At 39.2% G+C, this 18,320-nt stretch overlaps 1 protein-coding gene across 3 annotated transcripts in view; it reads right to left on the bottom strand.

Annotated features, from left to right (window-relative positions):
- Positions 1-18,320, bottom strand: part of CDK14 (cyclin dependent kinase 14) — a 496,475-nt gene that overhangs the window by 69,763 nt on the left and 408,392 nt on the right. For 2 of the 3 annotated variants that reach the window (XM_081147670.1, XM_081147671.1), the window contains 2 exons: positions 11,801-11,940; positions 5,845-5,988 (listed from right to left, as the gene is read on the bottom strand). In XM_081147670.1, coding sequence (XP_081003796.1) covers positions 5,873-5,988; positions 11,801-11,940 — 256 coding nt within the window. In that variant the 3' untranslated portion in view covers positions 5,845-5,872. The remainder of the gene's footprint in view (positions 1-5,844; positions 5,989-11,800; positions 11,941-18,320) is intronic. The other variant, XM_081147672.1, reaches the window with a different exon arrangement.

Here is an 18,320-nt window from a genome sequence, read left to right as displayed (position 1 = left end):
CGGAGGTGGGGTGGGGAAGCTAAACCACATTCCAGCCTCTTCTCTGAAGGGTGTTCATAATATGCATTATGCATCTGTGGTTTCAAGCACTGTCAATTTCCCAAATAAGATGTATTTTTTAATCTGCAGCAATGTAGGAGGAATGACAAAAACCGGGGATTCTTTCAGATAAAACCTATTGTTTCCCCCTCTGTCATTTCCAGAACTAGTCTTGTCAACTACATGAGACAACAGAGAATAAAACTGTAGTTGTTTGATAGGAAAAACAACTCTGCAGGATCATGCAGAAAATAACAGTTCTTGCCAAAAAAATCAGAAGACTTCCTGCTACTGAAAGAAAGCTAGATCCAACACTTGAACTTCTTATATTGTGTTAGGTGCTGATTGGTATTATCTCCTTTTGTGTCTATAGTTGAGAAAATGCACCGTGGCTTCTTAAAAAGACCTTGGCTCAAAAATATCACACAATGAGGATGTTGTTGCTCCATGAAAACTGGAGTGTCTGTCTGTACGGGGCTGATTTTTTTCCTTGGTAGTGGCCAGGCAAGGAGCCTTCAGACTAGACTGCTTGCTTCGTAGGAGCGTCAGAGACTGCTGAGCCCTGAGCCTTCTTCTGAGGGTCTCCTTAAGAAGAGGTTGGCCACCCAGGTCACAGCTCAGCGGACTGCATCAGGGCCCAGCGCCTGACCCAGGGCCATCTACAGTCAGGGGTGACTGACCAAAGAGCCTTGCTCAGAGACTTGCTGTCCACGTCATGATGACGACTACACCCATCAGAGCTGCTTCTGAGGACCGTATAAATCTGAGGCCAAGGGCTCAGCTAGAAACTGCCCCAGAAAGAGAGAGACAGAGAAATGACAGTAAGCAGGACCCCTGCTAAGCAGAAACAAGTCAGCAGAAGCCACGAGACGAGAAGATGGGAGCCATGCTAGTTGATGCAGCAACAGAACAAGACAGCTGCCACAATGTCCTAGCATGAAGGAGAGGGACCCGGGGATGTTTCTTCAGGAGCGGCTCCCAGGGTCCAGACGGCGATTAGACGGCAGAGCTAAAGCTCCCGTTGGACTCTGAGGGACACTCAGCCTTCGTGCAGCTACGCAGACCGTTGGCCTCTTCTTCCTTACTTTCCGGGGCAATCTCAACAAAGACCACCAATAACCGAGGAAACCTGACCGTGTCTCCTTCCCCTGAAAGATCCCAAAGCCACCTTCTCGTGGTCTCTCTGTTCCTGGGGCACCACTTTTTCTGTCATTCTCAATGATCCGTCTCTGTCCTTCTTGCTCTGCTACCTGCCTCTTTCCATATTGGAGAGTTTCTCTTCCTCAAATACAGGGCATCCCCCCAAAATGTGAATATAATGGGTGAAGCCAGACTAAGCTTTGAACAAGGAAATTTATCCTAAAGTGACATTAGACTTTTTTTTAATGGGGATTCATAGAAGATAAAGTTTATGGTACAAAACCGGCAACAGCTGATGAACTGAGGGCGCACAGATACTAAACGAAATGATTCTTGATATTTGCGATTCCATTGCTTCACATTATCAGCAGTGCCTGGGCCGGAACGGTCATCAGTTTGAAAACAGGCATTGACAAAAAAATTATTCATTTCTGTAGATTCTTTTAAATTTTGAAAATGAACTATATGTTAATAAACACTGACTTTATAATTATACAAACTGTGTATACATTTTTTGGGGACACCCTGTATTTCAAGCTTCTCTTAAGTGGCTATGATTTAGAACTGACACAGATTTTTACTGATTGAATCCAGTTTAATTTCCCTGCTTCCTCCTTTAAAAGGCAGGCAGGGACCGGCAGGTGTGGCTCAGTGGTTGAGCATCGACCTAGGATCCAGGTGATGGCAGTTAGATTCCTGGTCAGGGAACATGCCCAGGTTTCAGGCTCAATTCCCAGTAGGGGGTGAGCAGGAGACAGCCGATCAATGACTCTCATTATTGATGTTTCTCTCTCTCTCTACCCCTCTCCCTTCCTCTCTCTGAAATCAATAAAGACATTTTTTTAAAAAAAAAAAGCTAAAATAAATAATTAAAAGGCAGGCAGGAGACATGCTCTTCCCCAGCTGTCCACGAGCGTGTTCTGTGATGTTGGAGAGTTTCTTCATTAGCCCTGGCCCCAAGCCATGTGTGGCTGCTGAGCACTTGAAATGTGGTGCTGCCACCGAGGAAACAAAAACTGTTATTTTATTTAACTTTAATTAATTAAAAATTAAATTTAAAAAGCCACATGTGAATAGTGGTTACCTTCTTAGCACAAGTCTACACAACTTTCCTTAAAAAAAGGAAAGGAAAGGGTGGGTTTTCCTAGTTTATCTATATCCAGTCCTGACACAGTAAGTTGATTGTTTTACTTTACAAACGTACAATTCTTGCATATTTACTAAATATTTCATTATATGTGGTTCAAAGGCTACCTGCATCGACATCCTTTGGTGTTCTTTAAAATGCAGATTCATGGAGCCCAGGAACCTGGATTTTTAAAAATCCCCAGGGTTTTGGCACCTCGGGGTGTGAGCACACAGCTCTACTGAATGTTCAGCACCAGTGCAGTGTATTCTGTTTGGAGTTTAGTTTTAAAAAAATCTTTACCTTACTTAACTAAAATTCTTAAGCAGCTGATGCACTCTACTCTGTTTACCTGGAAGATTACTTACAGTTAATTATTGCTTGATGACTAAGTCAAGCAGAGAGAGCCTAACACTTTTTATTTCATTGTCATATAATATTTAAATAACGTTGATTAGCAAAGATAATACTCTACAAGGCAAGGAGAAGGTCACCAAAATATGCATGCAGTTAACTTCTTTCACTTGAACCAAATACAAGTTTTTCATGCACTAGACAGACAGCTGTATACTTACTACAAATTTAATAGGGTCTAAAGGCCAGCTGATTCATTGAAAAGAGATGTACCCTAATGAGTGCATATCATTTCAGAAAAAATTAGAAAACATCTGTCTAAAAGATTAGAGGCGACTCTTATTTCTTGTATTCAGCAAAAAGAGTAGACAGAGCGACCCGAGCACTTCCTGTCTGTTTAGAATAAATGGAAAATTAAGCTCAACATAGGGCTGTGTTTGTTATCACTGGATGCAAATATAAGTGATACTAATGGATGTGGCATTCAATACAGCTTCTAGTCTTTTCCTCGGGGAAAATCTCTATGCATATTTAAGGTTCCCTTGGACATTAAGAGGATCTTACCCTTCCATGCTGATTAAAGAGTGGGGACGATATGAGATACTGAGTCTGTTAACATCTTCAGAGGATAACAAAACGTAGGAAGCACAGTATTTTGGTCATCCAGTGGCACCTATTCTATTTTTAAACTTTGGTGATTGTGGTTTTTCTTTTCATTTAATTTGGTCTCAGGACTCTGAAACCAAAATCACTTTCTGCTGCAAAGGAAAATGCTTCTCATTATCTAGTTCATGCAAATCTAGGACTATTAACTAAATAATGAAGTGACCTTAGCATGCGAGTACAGAAGCAGCTTGGTACCGAGGTATCGGAAAAAAATATGACCTGAAACACTCCTGTCTACCAGTCCGCCATCATTTCAAAACCAGAAGTGGTACAAAGCATTTCCCCCAGCCTATTGGGGCCCCAACCTCTTTCCTTTCCCTCCCAATCTTTTTGGGCTTTACAAAGAATTGGGGCATTTGAAGAAAATTTAAGATGCTACATCCTGCTCTAAACAGTTAAATAATTCATCAACAACAAAATTAAAATCTAAAAAATTCCATGTTTTTCTTTATGCATACCCACACTTATAGAGACTTTTTGCTTTTTATGTCTAAAATTTGATATTCAACCATTGGTCAGAATAAGTTCCATTGTACAGGATGTATTACTACAATATATAGGCTATATATTTTTTATCTCTAAGGTGGTCCCATTTGATTAAAATTAAAAACCCACAAAGGGAAGAAATTAAACTGATTTTCTGTTGACAGAAGTCTTAAAATCCAGCCTCCATGAAGCTTTTCTGAGAAAATAAAAAATTTAGACTTTTTCCCAATATAATGTTGAATCAAGCTGAGGTATTATTTTGATTTGGAAGAAAACAGCAAAAACAATAAGGACATTAAAACTTTACAAGTTGATGTAAAATGATAAAACTTATAGAGAAAATATCTGTATTACCAAATAATTCTAGAGGAAGAGCTTCCACCAGGCAGATATAACCTTAAATTCGTTTTAAAAATACACTGCAAAGAAAATACATTTTTTAAAGACTTTCAAATACTGATGATAACAGTTCTGAGCACCTTTTGAAATCTCTTTTCAATTAATTTTTGAGTCCTTACGGGCTATGCTTCTGTCCGTGAGTTTGATTTGATTTTACAAGGAGAAGCTGACCTCATCACACACGTTCTAACAGCTTTGACTGGCCAGGCTCAGGCCAGAGACATATCAAAAGAGCAGAAAAGAAAGAACACAACCTCGCCATTGAAATTCAAACTTGCTTGTGTGCATGTGTGTATGAGAGAGCAGCCCAAATAAAGTCCACTATTTGTTTTGTTCTACTGAATTGGCTAAAGGATTTATAAAGCCAGGGGCCTCATTATGGTAACGCAGGTTAAATACTTAAAAAAGTCTATGCTGCAACCCTCATGAATTCAAACCATTCTCAGGACCAGGAGGTAGCTGGTCAAAAACTCAGCCCCCTCTTTGTCTGACCAATTGAAATTCAGAATGGGGTACAAATGCTACTGGGGACGAAAGCTGTGCTTCTAGGTAACTTTGTATCCAGCAGGGAAAAATAACTTAAAGAATGAAGGATCTCACTCCTACCCACAAGGTGGGCAATTTAATTTGCTCCCTTTGCCAGGCTGACAATTGAGCCTGTTAACCTCTTTCATATTAGGAGACAGGAAGGAATAGGAGCTCCTGCAATGCTGTACCCACCCTCCGATTCACTCGAACATTGAATTACTGAACATCTACACGAGCAAGGAACAAACATGGACCAGCGACTACAAAGCTTTCCCCACAGAAAAGTTGGTTCTCTATTTGCTTGAGAGGGTTATGTGACATTGAATGAAAAGGTATATACAGAGGCACAAAACTCCAAAAACCCAGACACTTCCATCTGGCAGCAAAGAGAGACACAGCCTTTTCAGAAGTTGCTGTCTTATGCTTGTTTCTGCGAAGCATGTGTGATGACTGGGACAGGCTGATGTGCCTAGAGGTGGCCTTGTTTAGATTATGCTTCCTATCTGCAGAAGAGCAGAGGTCACAGTAGCATATCGGAAAAAAAGGAAAGCTTCACCCTGATGAGTTCTGCACCAGGGGCCTGGCAGGAATCCGAAGTGGCCCACATGGCAGCTGAGCAAAACCAGGGAAGCACACGTCTCTTCCAAGGGAGGCAGCCACCATTCAGGCGGACTCACACACTCCTGGCAGGATCGGGAGCACGGTATTGCCAGAGCTGCTGATCTTCCAAGAAAAGCCAGAAATCCAGACTTTGTGCAAAATCTCCCATTTTAAAATGATAGCAAACTAATTTTTAAAAATTGTGTGGGTCAAATACGGCGCAAGGTTAACCTTTTTCTCACCTCAGTGAAGAATGTGTGAACAGTTCTAGTGATTTGCTTATGACTAAATGGCTTGCTTCTGACCATATAAATAAAGTACAATTTGGGTTAGAATCCAGAAGTGCCTGAATATACAAACTGCACCTCAGTGGAATCTGGGGTGAAAGCCACAATGAACACAAGAGACTTAGCAGATGGGGGAAAGTGAATCTGAAATATTTCATGTAAAAAAGATCTATTGACATCTATTCAATATTACTTTCCAGGTAAAGTGGGCCATCTTACCTGTGCTCTCTTGAGGACGCTGTGCTCATCAGTGCTTGCTATTTGATAGACTTTTGCCATAACTATTGTTTTTCCCAAAGGCCCGCATGCTCTCTCCAGACTCTGGTTGCAATCTTACATTTGGGACGGTAAAAATAGAAGACACTGTGGACAGAATGGAAAGTTACCGTTTATGTACTTATCGATGCATCTGTTACCTTCTCTGTTTAAAAATGGACACTGAGATGCAATTCTGGAGGGCTAACCCGTGGAACATCATGATAGGTATTGGTCTCTGAAAGTTGGAGTCATCACAGCCACACACATTTACAGATTTACACACACATACTACAGGGGAGTCTGCCTTACCCTCAGAGTCACAGCTCAGTTGGCGAAAACAACATATTTTGCCTTTCTTTGTGCCATACTTTCATTCATTCATTAAAGAAATATTTACTGAGCCCCACACTATTCTAGGACTCTGGAACCCTGAGGTACATGAATCAGAATGAAAATGAAACCCCTGTTCTTGTAGATTCCATCTGGGGGAGACAGGTAAAGACAATCGAAAAAATATAAAATATCAACTGGTAGTAAGTGTCATGATGAAACATAAATCAAGGAAGAGAAACTGGAAATGCTGGTGTGGAAATAGGTACCTTTGAGCAGAGACCCAAAGGAGGTGAGAAGGTGAGCCATGGCTATCTAGAGGAAGAGGGAGTACACATGTGGAGAGAGAAAACAGCAAGAGCCGACTCTCAGGAGTCAAGAAGAGAAGCAGGAGGCCATTGTAAAAATACAGGTGACAAGTGGGTAAAAAGCCTGTGGTATGTATATAGAATGGAATATTACTGAGCCATAAAAAAGAACGAATTCTTACCATTTGCAACAGCATGGATGGACCTACAGGATACTACGCTCAGTGAAATAAGCCAGTCAAAGAATGACAAATACCGTATGATTTCACTTATATGTGGACTCTAAAAAACAATATGAACGAACAAACAAAACAGAAACAGCCTCATAGATACAGAGAACAGACTGAAGGTTGCCAGAGGGGAGGGGAACTGGGGGACTGGGTGAAAAAGGTGAAGGGATGAGAGGTACAGGTTGGTAGTCACAAAATAGTTACAGGGATATAAAGTACAGCACAGGGAATAGAGTCCATAATATTGTGATAACTATGCATGGTGTACAGGAAATATTGGAGAGAACACTTTGTAAAGTATATGATTATCTAACCACTGTGTTGTACACCTGAAACTAATACAAAATAATATGAAAGTAAAAAAAAAATGAACAAAGAAAAAAAATACAGGTAAAAGACGACAATGAATGACTTGGAGCACAGTGATAGCCTGGAGGAGTGAGAAGAGGTGTGATTCTGAATCTATTTTGAAGATAATACCAACAGGGCCTGTGGAAGAAGTGAGTATGCATGTGACAAAAAAAGGCATCAGAAAGAACTTTCATTAACTGGAATAACAATGTTGCCATTTATTGATAAGGGGAAGACTACAGAAGGAGCAGGTCTGGGGGAAAAGATCAGGAGTTCAGCTTTGGTAATACTAAGTTTGTGATACCTACTAGACGGCCAAACGGAGAATATGAGTAGTCGGGTGGATATGCAATCAGGGAAGATGGGACTGGAGGTATAAATTGGGAAGCTGTCAATGTATAAATGATATTTAAGTCATGAGACTGGATGGGATCATCTGGGCTCTAAGGAGCGAATATAGGAAGATTTGAGGACTAATCCCCAGGGCCCTCTAACAGTGCGAGGTCTGGCAAATCAGAAGAAATCCACAGGAGCCTGAACAGTAGAAGTGAAAGGAAAATTGTGGGGGAGTCCTGTCCTAGAATCCAAGCGAAGGAAATGTTACTAAGAGGAGGTGATGGTCAATTGGGTTAAATTCTGCTGATGGATCAAGATGAGGGTTTGGGGGAAGGATCAACGGATAAACTGAAAACACTGGTTTTTGGAGTCGTGGGTGCAAAAGCCTGGTTCAAAAGGATCCACAATGGAAATCTTGGAATTGGAGACAGCAAGTATATTTGAAATGGGTGTGCTTGTTTCGTTTTTTTAAAAGATGACACGGAGCTGCCATAACGTTGTTTCAGGATAAAATACACGACAAATTTAGGAACATGTAGGAAAACCTACAAACATAGCTGGAAAGGTCCTTAGGGAGCACCATTTCTCTAAATGCGAAATCAGAGGCACACAGAGAATAAGGTACTTGGCCGGCGTTGCCCGGCTGCTTAGCGGGGCTGAATCCAGAAGCCAGGGGGTCTGACTCCCAGCTCAGGGGCTCTTCACACTGCACCACTTTGCTGGCCTTCCTTTACTGCAGATTTGAGTTTTGTGAATTAGCAAACGAATGTAATAAAATCAAGGCCTCTGCGCTATGAAGTGTATTTTGTTCATTTACTTCGACAAGGGTAGTTCAGCTTCAATAATTTATGTAACTTGATAGTATACACAGGAGAATGCCCTGTGGTGTATTTGGAAAAAGTAATGAATTTCTTCTAAATCAGCCTTTCATTTACTTCCCTGCAATTAAATCTTTGTGAAGAACTGGGGCAAGGCTGCTGGGGCTTCAGGACAGAGGGAGAGTGGCAAGGTGCCACCAGGATGAGCCCGCTGCAACCGCGAGAGCTCCGGGGAACTCGACCATCACTCCTGCTTGATCAACTTGTAACTCCTGCCTCGCTGGCACACGAATGCATTCCTTCTAAACGTTGGTATTACGGAAACTGGTGAGGTTTGAAGGACTAGTATAATAAAGAAAGATAGTCTATTGTTATATGTCCTTCCAAAGCAAGTGAGAGTCTGGCATAAGTGTACAACTTCATTTTTATATAATCCATGAAATGACTGCAGTGCTCTATGTAACCAAGGCTCTGACCACACTTGATAGTCTTTTCCCAGCATCCGATATATTAAAAGTGGCCAAGAAGGCTTGAGCCCGTTTTGAACTTATTTTTGTTCGACTCTTCTCCCTTTCGTCTGGTTTCACTTCCTGCTTCATAAATATTTTCCTTCTGTGGACATTTTTTTAAAATGTCATGTGCTGTCTTTAAGAAGGTGAGTGCTCTGGACTGAACGGTGTCCTCTCAAATTCCTATGTTGAAGACTTTAACCCCCCCCCCTAATGTGATGGTATTTGGAGATGGGACTCTGAGTAATAATTAAAGCTAGATGAGGTCAGGAGGGTGGGGCTCCCATGATGAGATTAGCGGCTTTATAAGAACAGAGAAAGAGATCGCTTTCGTTCTGCCCAGTGAGGATACAGAGAGGTAGCCGTCCACAGGCAGGACAAGGCTCTCACAGGAACCACATTAGCCAGCACTATGATCTTGAACTTTCCAGGCCCCAGAACTGTGAGAAATGGTGTGTTGTTTAAGCACCCCGCCCTCCCCATTTATGATATTTTGCTGTAGCGGCCTGAACACACAATGCAGTGAGGTTCTTGGAATTGATGAATCTAAACCATGACTTGCTGGCGAAGACAATCCATTTATTGGTTCTGCAACACGTCTTCCCAGGGGGACCTCTTATCAAATCTCCTTGGAAAGGAAGCACATGAGGGTGTTGCCAGCTCTACTGCCATCTGCCAGCAGGTGAACTTTGACAAGACTCCACACTCATGTAAAACTGACTGTTAAGAATTTCTAAATATAGTCTACAGAATATTAACCTAGATAACAGTCACCCAAACTAGTCATTTCACCTAGAACTAGTTCCCAAAGTCTCCAAAGTCTCAGGATTCCTTGTTTTGTAAACATGTTTACAAGGTCTACCACGTTGTTCAAAATGGAAATGACCACAGTATTTAACACTGGGATTGCCCTTTCTTGAGACTGGATTTATGCTTCATAATGATTATCTACTACACACAGAAATAGCATTTCTGTAACTCAAAATTGTTACCAGAGGCATTTAGCAGAACCTTGCTTTAAAAAAATAATGATTTTTCATCTTTATTCTCCCCCCTTCAAAAGGTTTCACTCCTCCTGATGTTTAACGTTATGCAAAGACGTGTTTCCGCCAATGAATATCACCTTATGGTTATGCTTCTGCAAATAGCCTGCTGTGAGCTGATAAAGGGATTAATGCAGCCAAAATTCTTAATCTGTGAAATTACAAATTAAATTCTCATATTAAAAATACCACCCTGAGGTATTTTTTGTGGTTTTAATTCCCCTCTGGTGTTCTGCATACATTGTGCTTGTTAATGACGGGGACAAGGCTGTCTCCGCTGGCAGCCTGCTGCCGAGTGATAATGTGGAGGCAGTTACTTACTGATAGAAAATGGATTTAACCACTGGCTGATAAACTAAGTGGCAAGTGGGTAATAAGTCCATATTAACAGAAAAGTACGACTACAAAATTCAGAATTCACAGACCATCAAAATCCTGGCTTAAGCTCAATCATCAAGTCAGATGGGATTGAGATGTCACCAAGGAGGAGCGATGTCGAGTTACAAGTTATACTAAAAAGGGAAACAAACCATGTGTTTGAGTCTGATGAGCCATAAACTAATAAGCCCACTTGCATCATTTTTTCCCTTCAGTATAAAAGGACGTGTCGTCAATTCATTATTTTTCCATAGGGATTTTATCTTTAATTTTTAAAAAATGGGGATAGCTGTTGTAATGGTCAGTGGGAAGACTTTTAGAAAGGAAGCAGGGCAGAATATAAAACAAAGATGTAATATAAAAAAATTTAACAAAGCATAGGGGGAGTAGTGGGTTATGTATCTATAGTCACTTCAGGGTAATAAAAAGTAATTCAAATTAACTGTGGGATTATAAAAAAAAACACTTAGCCTAGGAACACCCAAGAGCAGTTGTTACCTATGACTTAGTTCCAAAATAAAAGGGTTATTGCTGTCAGGAGAATCTAATACAATGAGGGAAAAGTCTAAATCCAAACGATTAAAGAAATAAGTATGTATGTGCATGGCAAGTGATGTACACTTAAGGGTTAATAAGCATATTGCAAATATTTATGCATATATGCAGTGTATTAATTTTAAGGCAATAAGAACGAGAAGAAGTATCTCTAATGGGCATGTGGAAAGGACGTATCACCATTCAACAGAAATGTTCTAACTTCAATGGTGTTTTGCGAAATTTCACAAGAATTCTGTTTCGCACTTTGGAAGAAAGATGAGATCCTCCCAGCCATAAACCCTTCCCCGAATATTTAAAATGTAATTGAGAGAGGCTGTGTAAATATGAACACTTTTGTAAAAACAAAACAGAAACCCACCCAGGAATGTGTTTTGTTTTAAGAGATCTAGAGAAGATCTGACTGTACTAATACCAAGAGCATTTGCAGTTAAAATGAATTATGTCTTCAGTCCCTACATGTCAATTCGGCACATTAGCCAACTGCCAACTCTATTCGTCAGCTCACTGCCTAGCAGCCCTTTTTAAGGTTTTTGTTATAACCAAGATGGTCTCTGAGAATCAAACAGAAATGAATCATTTCTCCTCTGTACTGCAGCCAGTTAAAAAGTACTGTATGCATAAATATGTAAATCATATTTTCCTTTTCCTTTATGACTGCTCAGATCATTTTTTGGACACACACATAATCAAATACAAAGACACGCGGCTGCAAACTGCAGAGCAGAGATAGCAAAAAAGGAATCCATTTTCTTCCTCTGTCTGGTAAGCTGGCGTTTGAATGGCAGGATTCCACTAAATATATACACACACAACCCCCCTTTCCCTCTGTTCTCTCTCTCACTACACACACACACACACACACACACACACACACATAAATGTACATATATATATGTATATACAAACACACACAAACTCATAATATATATGCAAGCACATAATCTTACACATGTACACATTCACACGCAAACATTAATCTCTCTACATGTGTGTTACACACAGATACTAAAATGATGTCCCTGCTTTGCTTGGATGTTGTGGATTTGTCCTACTCACTATCGGTCAGTTCCCATAGCCGTGGGGGCAGGTCACTAAAATACTCGTGGCTCAAGGCAGCCTGTGCTGATAGTCTGTTCTTTGGGGAACACTGTAGGAGCTTGGAGGCCAGATCCTCTGCATAATTCACATAGCTGAGCCTGAAAACAAGCACAAAAGAGGGAAATCAGACCAAACATGAAAAGTCACTAAATAAGACGTAAGGCTCACCCAAATTTTCTGGACTTATTTATTCCTGGCCAAGAAAACAAGTTGAATTATCTGTTGAAAATAAACAGAAGCCGAATTCACATTGGTTCTCAGAGTATCTGTTACTCTAAACTGGCTTTTACTCATATAACCTTAGTCTCATTGATTTAAAATATTCCTACTATAAGCAAAGGGTCGATACTTGCAGGCTAGAACTAGGTCCAGAGGTAGAAAATTTCAGAGGATAATTTATCAAATAGTTGCCAGAATTTGTTCAGAGGATCTATGTACTGCATACACATATGGATACATTTATAGGAAAATTAATACAAAATAACCAGGAGAATTAAAATAAAACTGCTATTAAATTCTCTAGTTACTATGTTACTTTTTCTCTAAGAATTCACATTTTCTTACATTGAATATAAAGTTTGTGGAATAAGTACACTGTCAAATGTCAACAATCGAAATATTAGCATGCAGGTTAACAAAGGGGATATGCTTAAACCATATGGGGCAGAATCAATTCAAGATGACCTTTAAAATAACAGTAGATAGAAAATATGTCTCAAGAATACCAAAAAAAGCAAAGGAGTAAAGTCTTCCATGTGGTACAGCTTTCAAATGGGTAGCAGACCACACAACCCAGCCCAGCCTTGCTTTTCACGGAATCTCTATTGCACTGATCAGTGCGATCAATCCTGGATAATTAGCTTAATAATAAAAAAGTGTTTCTAATAATGGCTACCACTTATGGATAGTTGAACATGTGTCAAAGCACTTTTGCATTCTCTCATTTATGACAGTCCAATAAGGTAATTCTGTTCCCATCTAATACCAGGGGAAGCTAGGTGGGAGTCTGAGAAGGTAGTGGGTTGCTCATTTAGAAAGTTGAGTGAATTCAAACCTATCCAAAATTACAGCTCTAAAATAGTTAGGGGGATGTCAAGTAAAGCACAGGGAATATAGTCAACAATACTGAAATAACTAGGTATGGTGTCAGTTAGGTACTAGACTAATTGGGCAATCACTTCTTAAGCTATATAAATGTCTAACCACTACACTATACACCTAAAACTAATGTAATATTGAATGTCAACTATAATTGAAAAAAACAATTAATTAAATAAATAAAGTGGTTTGTATTTGCCAGGCTCTCAGATTGTTTCTAAAGGCTTTTACCCTCGGATTCGTGTGTGTCTGCAACAAGATTCAACAAATACAGACTCAGAGGCAGCCAGAAGCCCGTGGAGAAAGTTGCACCTGCCAGTGGGTATCTGTTCCGTGGGAAAGTTGCACCCTGAAGCTAGTAAACACCCAGTTAGCCAATAAACACCTTTCCTCAGTGCCCAACAACCCTCCACTCCCCTCCTCAAGCAGCTTTTTAGTATTGATTTAAAATTGTTATGGGGGCAGGCAGGATTGGGAGCGCAGAAGAGGGAAGGAAGCAATGAACTTGGGCAGAGGAAGAAAAAGGGAAAAAAGAAAAAAAAATTCTCTAAAGGTCTAACCTAAGAGACTTTCTCTCTAAATCTTCGCACATGAAGGTATCATAGATGGTTTGGTGTTTGGCAGCTGCAACGGCTGTTTTTAAAAACCTGATCAGTGGATTGGTTTTAAATGTCTCTGCCTGGCAAAGGGAAATTTTCCCACAGGAAAAAGAGGCACCATCAAGTCTCTACAGTTTCCCCCCTTTTCCTTTAAGAAGGGCCAGGGCCACCCAAATTATTCCTAAGACGCTCTCACTATTACAATCTTTCCATTAAGGTTCTAAAAATATCAAATGCAAGGTTTGCAGTAGGTAGGCTTTATGTTAAAAATTGGACTTATAATACATGTACAGTTTATCTATAATCACGGTGAAAAACACATTGGTTTCCATTTTCTATGGCTGTGATGAAATAAAACCAGTACCAGGTTGAGACCAGATCTGAGTTTTAGTCCTGACTCTGTTATAAGAGTGACAACCACATTATGTGTGCAGTCCCTACGGCTCCAACAAGCCATGGATCATACCTGAAGCATGGTTTCACTATTTTGAAGAATTATATTTGTAGTTGTATCTTTGTTTTTGAAATAGATTGCTGGTCACATTTAAATTTTATACATATATACCTAAATATAAGGAATTCATCAATATAAGACAATTTCATTTCTCATCTCCCAAACTGAGTAAACCTTAATTATGTCAATGAAATAGACAAATGCTTATCTGTGACATTCAAACAGAATTTATATTTATACACAAATATATAAATTACATATATAAAATTTTAACTTAGAAAGTTTGCTATTTCTTCACTTGCATTTCAAGAACCACTTTTATTCCAACTCTCCACATGCATTTTCAACACCAGAGTTCCTGTCATCACCAGAACCTTTGAGACCATCTAAGCTGTTTGAGATACGACACTTCGGGCTATCTTACAGGATTTGGAAGTTTTATCCCAGGCCAGAGGCGTACCTTATCAGAATGTTACAACAGTAGTGGCTGTTGTTTGCCATCTCCCATTGTAATGGTAGACTTTAAAAAATTTTCTTGTGCAAGGCCAGGCGTGGCTCAGCGGTTGAGCATCGACCCAGGATCCAGGCGATCCGGGTTCGATTCCCGGTCAGGGCACAAGCCTGGGCTGCGGGCTCGACCCCCAGTTGGGGGCGTGCAGGGGGCAGCCGATCAATGACTCTCTCATCATGGATGTTTCTCTCTCTCTCTCTCCCTCTCCTTTCCTCTCTCTGAAATCAATAAAGATATATTTAAAAAAATTTTTTCTTGTAATTCCATCAATTTTTGTTTTATATATTCTAAAGCTGAGTAATTAAGTACATAATAATCTAGCACTGCTATCTCTTCCTGGTAAATTAAGTCGTCAATCCTTCTGTACTGACCGTTTTGATCTTTAATAAAACTTTCTGGGCTAAAGTTCATTTTTTTTCTCCTATTAATTTAATAACTTCAGGTGTTTTTTTCATTCAGTATTTGCCTGGCATACCTTTTGTAAGCCTCTTTCTTTTAATTTTTCACATCCATAATTTTAAGGTGTCTCTTTCATAAATACTATATAGCTGGGTTTAATACTTATTCAATTAAATAATCCTCATATTCTAAGAAGAAATTTTACTCCATTTACATTTTGTGATTACTGCTATATTTAAATTACTGCTACCATCTTACTCTGGCATTCTATTTTGACCTGCTTTATCTTTTTTGTCTTTTTCTGTCTTCTTTTGGATTGAATTTTGAAATTCAAATTTCCATCTCCTGTTTTAGAAGTTATACATTCTATTTCCATGTGTTTAACGGTTACTTTTAACTTTATTTTTGCATTTCAATATTTATTTAGATGCTTAAACTGTAACAATGAGTTTTACAAGCTGATGGACACTGACAAATTATTTTCCCCAGAGAACTATAAACATACATCCAGACAATATAAATAGATGATTGAATTAACATCAACACACAGCACCGTTTTATCAATTAAATAATAAGACAAAATGTTCAGTACAGGAATATAAAATTACAGTTCAACAGGAATATAAAATATTAGATATATGTTCAATTCATTAGCAGAAACTAACTTCTGTTTTTTGGGGGAATATTCCATATGTCTTACACAAGACAAGCAAAATATTTTCCTGAAAATCTTTTAATAGCTCACTCATTCTTTTTTTTAGGCCCTCTCTTTTAAGTTGCACCCCAAAGTGCAAACATTAAATTAGTTTTCAGACGTTTTGTCTGGAGACAGTAAAGATATGTGCTTCTGTACAATGTGGATTTTACATGAACTTTTCCACCAGAGGTTTGTGATTTTTTTAAAATGGAGGTTTTCATAACTGCACAAAATGAGATTTATAGAAAGACATTAAAAAATCATCATAAACTTGGTCAGAAGCCAACAAAATCAGTGGTTACACAAACCTGATGTCTACTGTTTTAAATATGGGAGCTATAAACATGAAGTAGCAGGCAAACAGCCATAGAAGCCCTACTGTCAATGTCTGAAATGAATGAAGGGATAAACCACAGGTGATCTACATTGGTTTTCCCAGTTCCTGGGATTTTAATTCTGTATGATATTAAAAACATATAAGTATTGTGATGGGTATTTCGGCACCCAGTCTCTCTAAATTTCTTACCTTTTGATAAGATTCTGGCATGGAAATAGATTTGAAGAAGACATAACTCAATACTGCATGGTTTCAGGAAAGATCAATTGATAAAAATTATAAGCATGTTTTAAATGCTGAACAGCAAGAATTTTTTGCTAAGTTTCCAACTAGGCTGATCATAATCCAAGCAGAGAGGCTGAAATTCCACCAAGCTTGAGCCTGATAAAACTGCTTATCAATGTTCCCACGAAGGCTTCACTGACTTATCCTTCACCAAGCCTACGTTTTGGCTCTTAGTTATGATAAACTGGGGCCCGTCTGAAGTTCCATTTCCAAGGCAATAGCATCCGGCAGCCCAGTTTTATTGACTGCAATGGTAATTCCTATGACTACTGGTATCTATGAAGTGCAGCTGGATTTTAGGACAATACTTCTCCAAATATAAAAGTTGCTTGTTTTTAAAAGCTCCACTCTACTTTTGTGTTATGAACTTGACCACATGTTCATATTTCATTCCATTTTCAATTAATGCTAAGGCAACAAGCATTAGAGCTCTCCCGACATACAACACAGTGACAACGATACAACAATCAGGTTCTTCAAGAAAGTTCATTTGAACAAGACATGACCAGTCATCAATAGTCTGGTTGGGTGGCAGTGCACCAGCAGATGACCAATCCAGAATCTGACACCTTCTTTCTCCGCAAGATGAGTGTTACAAGTTGCTTCACACAGTCTCACTATTGCAGTAATGCCACACAGTTAAAGTTCCTCTATACATTTGTTTAAGGTCGCACTGGTTGGACTGTCTTACGTATGACGTCACAAGAGTTGGCTCGTCCATTTGAGCCATTACTAATTTAGTTAAGAAACACTTTACAGGCTTATGAAAGAATTGAAATAGTTCAATACAGAAGTGAGTGAAGAATGATGTAAAGAAACTGAAGTCTGTCTACTTCAATATACTACAGTTGAAATCCTCAGTGCTTTGAGGATGAAGCTGGGAATAATGGGAAGTGAAATGAGCCTCCTAGCCGACAGCAGCAGCTCTTTCATTCAGTAATGAGGCCACAGAAAGGATGTTCCCCCAGGTTTAGCCCATTTAGGTCAGAACTCTTGTAAAACACTATCCTGATTTTAATTCAATCCTCTTGTGCCCTAGTTAACCCCTATTATGGAGCTTCTTGGTGGAATAGTAATGAATTTCTATATGTTTCACTTGTCTATATAAAGGTTATACTGTGTTCCTAATAATAACCCCCGCTGCCCATTAGAAACTCAATAAATATGTGAGCAAAAACACCACAGAACCACCCAATCCGTGGCTAGTGGTGTCCTTTTGGGGTAAGTTGGTTTGGTGGTGGTGGTGTTTTTTAACCATCAAGGATATCAGAAGAAACTCCCACACTTTACACCTTCACCCTCAGTTCCCCAAGTGAATGGCTCCTTAACATTTTACCATTTAACTTTAACTATTTGAGTTAAATTTTATCTTTACCATCCTGCCAAACAATACAAGAACATTGGAACACTTTAATTCTGAGGACACTAGTCCCATCTCTCACGTTGTTATTGTCTAATATTTTATTTGTTTTCTATGCTTTTAAGGACACAGATTAAACAGTTATTATTCAGCTTTACCATGTTTACAATTTAATCACCTTAGTTCCCATGTTTCAGATATTCTTTCTCAGATTTTTATTTTTTTGTATCTGAAATACAAACTTTAGAAGTTCTTTCCATGATGAAAGAAATTGGTGATAAATTCTCTACTTTGTTTTCATATAGGATAATAGTTGGCTGGGGAGTAATTCTAGGTTCAAAGCATTTTCTCTGAACTCTGGAGATATTATTTCACAGGCTCCTGTTGTCTCTGCCTGATAGCTCTTCTCTCCCTCCTCAGAGTTCAGCTATTGCAATGGAAGGCATTCTTTTGATTTAACCTGCTTGGTATTCACAGTGTTTCCTGAACTTGAGGCTTCGTGTCTTTCATCAAGTCTGGAAAAAAGGCCAGCCATTACTTTTAGAATATTGCCTTTCCCCAATTCTCTCTTTTCTCATTTTAGAATGCCAATGTAATGCCATCTTATTAAATATTCCATGCCTCTCCTCATTCTTTCATATTTTCCATCTGGTAGTCCCTCTGTTCTCCATTCTAAGTAATTATTTCAGAGCTACCGCCCAGTTTCACTAATTCTCTAATCGGGTGCATCTAATATTC

This window comes from Miniopterus schreibersii (assembly GCF_964146895.1).
Source record: "Miniopterus schreibersii genome assembly, chromosome: 9".
In the NCBI taxonomy this organism is placed as follows: Eukaryota; Metazoa; Chordata; class Mammalia; order Chiroptera; family Miniopteridae; genus Miniopterus; species Miniopterus schreibersii.
This window is presented reverse-complemented; position numbering and strand designations above follow the sequence as displayed.